Source organism: Xenopus laevis, chromosome 8L (genome assembly GCF_017654675.1).
Source record: "Xenopus laevis strain J_2021 chromosome 8L, Xenopus_laevis_v10.1, whole genome shotgun sequence".
NCBI lineage: Eukaryota > Metazoa > Chordata > Amphibia > Anura > Pipidae > Xenopus > Xenopus laevis.
In genome coordinates this window covers 63,551,510-63,557,509 of record NC_054385.1, presented here as the reverse complement: position 1 = coordinate 63,557,509, position 6,000 = coordinate 63,551,510, and the positions used below count along the sequence as shown (strand labels likewise).

The window sequence follows — 6,000 nt, the reverse complement described above, 5'->3', positions numbered from 1 at the left end:
GTTTCTCATTAATATACATTTAAAGATTTTTGTCACCACTATAAATTTGGTTTTATGTGGGTTTTAGTAGAGATGTTATTTTAGTTATCTGTTAAATTGCCTGGTTAGATTTAGGTATATATACATGTATGAACAGTTGTTTGTCAGTAGAATATACAAATTGTAGTAATGTAGCCATGAGAGTTATGCTTATTTTTAAACATGTGGGCATAGGAATATATATATATATACAGTATATATATGTATAGTATGAAGGTTTTTTTCCCTTCTGATGTCAGTTTGGCACATGTTACCATAGCTCTTTTTTGGCAAATACTTTTTGGAGAGCAGCTTTCACATCACTGTTCCTTAAACAGTATATGTATGGATTAAACATTGGTGTAATAGCAGTGTACATAAGGGTGACAGCTCTACCCCTATAGAGAGATGAGACAGATGAGGGATTGAAGTACATAGAAACAGCTGAGGCTGAGAAAAGTAGGAACACTGTAAGATGGGAAGCACAAGTGGAAAATGCCCTTTGCCTGCCGGTGTAAGAGTGGATTTGAAGAATGCACAACCCAATGCGCATGTAGGAAATGAGGACAAGCAAAGTAGGAATAAGTGCCACAAATGAACCTTCAGTGTAAATGAGCAACTGGTTAATGGATGTGTCAGAGGTGGAGATCTCTAGGAGAGGAGGGATGTCACAGAAATAGTGATGGAGATATGCAGGTCTGTGGAAATGTAAGAATGAGGTCATCACCTCATGGAGCAGAGCATGGAGTGAGGCACCGATACAACATCCACTGCACAAGGTTAGGCAAGTGCGACCTCCCATAAGTACTGGGTATCTTAAGGGATGGCAGATAGCAACATAACGATCATAAGCCATAGCAGAAAGCAACAAGTTCTCACCGTTCCCAAAGGCATGGAAGAAGAACACTTGAGTCATGCAAGAAGAGAATGAAATCCTGTTATTCTGGAATAAAATGGCTTTCAACATCCCAGGTACAGTGTTGGAAGAAAAGGAGAGGTCCATAAGGGAGAAGCTCCAAAGAAGGTTGTACATTGGGTAATGAAGCATTGGGTTGTGCATGATAATACTTAGTATCATTAGGTTGCCAAACACTGTGATCAGGTAAATGACCAGAAAGAGGAGGAAAAGGGGAATTCTCATGGCTGGAGATTCTGAGAGTCTTAAAAGTAGAAATTCGGATGCTGGAGTGGAATTCATAACGAACTACAGAGTTTGTCTGCAAAGTGAGACAGAATGAAGTGCTATTATTGTGTTCATATTTACTCTAGTCTGCCAGTCTTACAAACTATGGCAGGAATTCTCCTACATATAATAAAAGCCATGAATGCAAAACTAGGAGTTTAACCTTAAGAAAACTATGAAAGCACAAACTAGAAAACACAAACATATGCAAATACATAAAAAATTACATTACTTTAGTTTTACATATATTTGTCCACTGAGGTAACTGCATTGTCAGTGGTTCTGGATTTTGTGACGTATTTTTGCTTTAAATCAGGTACTTATTTTAATAATAAATGTGTCTGGGAATTCAATAGATGTGCATCTCAAAAAGAATGTATTTTTTTATCACCAGAACTGAATATAGAAAAACATTGTATAAAACAATGAGTTTCAGTTAGGGATCCATCTGAATCATAAAATATATGTCTGTGAAAGGAAATATATTACTAAACTACTTTTTATATACATTCATTACACATTTTGGGGGTTATTTATTAAAGGTCGGGTTTGTCAGATTGAGTTTTTTAGTGACAAAAACTTGAATTTTTAGAGGAAAAGAAATTGAGATTTATTAAGCAGCAAAAATTCCAAATCCGAAAATACTCCATCTCAAACCTGTTGAGGTTGTGTAGAAGTCAATGGTATATGTCCCTTTTCCAATTTGAAGATATTGTGGTATGTGCTGGGTTTCATACATTAACCAAAAAAAATTGGGGTTTTCAGGCGATAACGCAAAAAAAAACGAGTGATTCTGGAGTCAAATCAAAAGTTTCTAGTTATTTTATTAATAAAATTGTGATCTTTCCACCCTAGTTGTACATGTGCATATTCTGATTTTGTTGTGCAGTAGGTATTGCTCAGTAGGTGTTCCTGCTCCGTAGTAGAGATTTCTGGCAAAGGGAATAATGAATAGTCTGAGACAGTCCTGGACAAATCACCTGATCTTCCTGAAAAAAACCGTATAAATCCATTTGTTGTGCAGTGTTAGAAATATATTAATATAAATACTAGTACTATGTATACTTGCCTTTTATGAGAACTAGTGACCTTGTCCCTGCTACTCTGAAAATACTGTATGTGTGTGCCAGTAAGTTAAATATACTGTATTTATAAGAAGTGATTATGATCAGGGAGCCTTATGCAAATCTCTTTAGCATTAATGAACTCCCTATGAGGGACTTCATTTAGACTAAAACTTTAACCCAAAAACAAGTGTTTTCTTTATATATCAGAGCTGCGTATCTAAATCATTATACATTGCCTTCAGCAGTTGTGTTAAAAAGAATTTATTTCTCTTGGCAAACATATTAAAGGGTTGTTAACCTTTCAAACAAGTTTTCAGTTAGGATCAGATAGTACACCACAAATAAAGACTTTTTTCAATTGTTTTCTGCTTTGTTTTTATTTTTTGCCAATTTTTCTAAAATTGAAGTACAAGTTTATTGTTTCCCTTTCTGGTGTTTGTCTGGCAGCTCAGTAATCCAAGTGCAGTGTCTGAATTAGTGATGTGTGGGTCGAGAACATCTGTCTTCCCTAACCCCTTCCATAACTGCTGCCCCTCTATTTATAGAGCAAGTCTATAAATTTCGGAGCCAGAAGTGCTAGGTCATGGGCGGGGAGAGCAGGAGACCCAGACCCGCCCGCGACCCAAAGATTTTTTGCAGGAGTCGTCCCAAATTAAATATAAAGAGCTCAAATAAAGTGCTTTTTAATTTTTCATTATGTTGAAGCAAACATTTTATTTTTAGTAATACATAACTCTTTATGTATTTGCTTTTGTGAATAGGAGTATGAAACCAATACTGCCCAGCTGATAACTATTCATGTACTGCACTGTCAGTTTGCAGACTGTTATAATATCAGTTTAATGTAATTATTGGTTATATATTGGAAGGAATATAGCCGTGTGTGTAGTTGATTAACCAAGAGCCCCTGAAAGTAGCAGATGCCCTTGAAAGAAGTAGATCATTGAATGGATTCAAATAAGAGGCTTATGGGAAGTGTCCTAGAACCCCTAAATGGAGCAAAGCAGCAAACTGATACCAAAAAAGAGGCTGATAGATGCAGGAATATCTAGTTTGAAAGTTACATAGTTACATAGTTAAATTGGGTTGAAAAAAGACAAAGTCCATCAAGTTCAACCCCTCCAAATGAAAACCCAGCATCCATACACACACCCTCCCTACTTTTACTTAAATTCTATATACCCATACCTATACTAACTATAGAGCTTAGTATCACAATAGCCTTTGATATTTTGTCTGTCCAAAAAATCATCCAAGCCATTCTTAAAGGCATTAACTGAATCAGCCATCACAACATCACCCGGCAGTGCATTCCTCAACCTCACTGTCCTGACTGTGAAGAACCACCTACGTTGCTTCAAATGAAAGTTCTTTTCTTCTAGTCTAAAGGGGTGGCCTCTGGTACGGTGATCCACTTTATGGGTAAAAAGGTCCCCTGCTATTTGTCTATAATGTCCTCTAATGTACTTGTAAAGTGTAATCATGTCCCCTCGCAAGCGCCTTTTTTCCAGAGAAAACAACCCCAACCATGACAGTCTACCCTCATTATTTAAGTCTTCCATCCCCCTAACCAGTTTAGTTGCACGTCTCTGCACTCTCTCCAGCTCATTTATATCCCTCTTAAGGACTGGAGTCCAAAACTGAACTGCATACTCCAGATGAGGCCTTACCAGGGACATATAAAGAGGCATAATTATGTTTTCATCCCTTGAGTTAATGCCCTTTTTTATGCAAGACAGAACTTTATTTGCTTTAGTAGCCACAGAATGACACTGCCCAGAATTAGACAACGTGTTATCTACAAAAACCTCTAGATCCTTCTCATTTAAGGAAACTCCCAACACACTGCCATTTAGTGTATAACTTGCATTTATATTATTTTTGCCAAAGTGCATAACCTTGCATTTATCAACATTGAACCTCATTTTCCAGTTTGCTGCCCAGTTTTCCAACTTAGACAAATCATTCTGCAAAGTGGCAGCATCCTGCATGGAACCTATAGTTCTGCACAATTTAGTATCATCTGCAAAAATAGAAACAGTACTTTCAATGCCCACCTCCAGGTCATTAATAAACAAGTTGAAAAGCAAGGGACCGAGTACAGAGCCCTGCAGTACTCCACTAACAACACTGGTCCAATTTGAACATGTTCCATTTACCACCACTCTTTGTAGTCTATCTTTTAACCAGTTCTCTATCCAGGTACAAATAAAATGTTCCAGGCCAACATTCCTTAATTTAACCAGTAACCTTTTGTACCTTATAAATGATTCGGCTGTCCCAGTTAACTTGAAAGCTTTAAAAGCAGGTCTTTTCTTACCCACCTCAACACCAACGCTTCTATTGAACCAAAAAGGTTTTGCTTTGCAACGACGTTCCTTGCTTACAAGTGGAATATACTGACAAGTATATTTATTAAGCAGCATTTTAAAGACTTCCCATTTTTGTTCTGTGTTTAACCCTGTGAAAAGCATTTCCCACTTAATATGTGGCAGAGATCCCCTTATACTGTCAAAGTTTGCACGTCTGAAATTTAGTGTTTTAGTTACTCCCTTATAGAATTTCTTCTGCAACAGAATCTCAAAGGAGACCATGTTATGATCACTATTCCCTAAATGCTCACCCACACAAATGCTAGAGATGAGTTCAGTATTATTAGTTATTACAAGGTCCAAAAGAGAGTTATTCCTAGTAGGTTCTTGAACGAGCTGGAATAAAAAGTTGTCATTCAGCATATTTACAAACCTACTAGCTTTTTCTGTCTTAGCAACCCCATTACCCCAGTCAATGTCTGGATAATTGAATTCACCCATAGCAACAACTTGACCCAGCTGTGAAGCCGCTTGTATCTGCAAGAGTAGCTGGGCTTCATACTCGACACTTATACAAGGTGGTTTATAGCATACACCAATGATAATTCTTTTTGTTACCTTTTGCCCAGTCAAAATCTCTACCCAGAGGTATTCTACACCCTCACCAGTGCCAGCTATGGTTATTTCTTTAGTGCATGGCTTTACATGCACACTCCTCCACCCAAGTGTCCACATAAAACTGAAGGAATGGGGGTGGGAAGAGGAGATCTGTCATTAAGCAGCTTGAGCAGAGCATTGAGTGTGCATAAACAAGAGGTAGGGGCCCAGAAAGGAACAGACACATTAAAATGAGTAGAGCATCAAGAAAGGGGGGCTGCAGTGAAAGGAAGCCTTGAAAGATGCATGGGTATTTGGTTAACTCCAGAACAAGCCTGGGTGAATTTCCAAGTAGGTCTAGGGGTAGGGGTAAGAAAAGAATCAGAACTCGTGGGGGGGGTCAATTCAGAGAGAAGTTGGATGTTGAGTATTAGGTATTTGAATGCCATCATATTTTTTTGAACAGGCTTTAATATTTCTCTCTAACCATCCCACCTTTCCAAGTCGCTACCTCATTTCTAGCATCAATTTAGGATCCTCCCATTTCCCTAGTATCTTTCTATAACCCACCCCCAACTTCCTGGCACCACTTCAAGCTTATCTGCCTCTTTGCATTCACTTCACCTACCATAGTCCTGCAAGGACCTGGCACTTATTCCAGCCACACCTCTCATTCTTAGAATCTGTTTAGGCCCCTCCCATCACCCTAGTACTTCCAATCCTCTTTCTTCATTCTCTTAGTTTTGCTCTAACTTCAGTTGCCTCTTCCAGCCCCTCTCATTAGCTCTTCAATCCTCTCCCCAATTTTTCATCTCATACTTAC

General features: G+C 38.1%; 1 protein-coding gene across 1 annotated transcript; it reads right to left on the bottom strand.

Moving 5' to 3' along the window:
* Nucleotides 1–289: 289 nt before the first annotated feature.
* LOC108698931 (olfactory receptor 1361) lies at nucleotides 290–1,216 on the bottom strand. The gene has a single exon (XM_018230795.1). It carries the CDS (start codon nucleotides 1,214–1,216, stop codon nucleotides 290–292), a length of 927 nt encoding a protein of 308 aa, XP_018086284.1.
* Nucleotides 1,217–6,000: the final 4,784 nt, after the last annotated feature.

Excerpts from the sequence above, each read along its gene's own strand:
- LOC108698931 (XM_018230795.1), bottom strand. The coding sequence starts at position 1,216 with ATGAATTCCACTCCAGCATCCGAATTTCTACTTTTAAGACTCTCAGAA.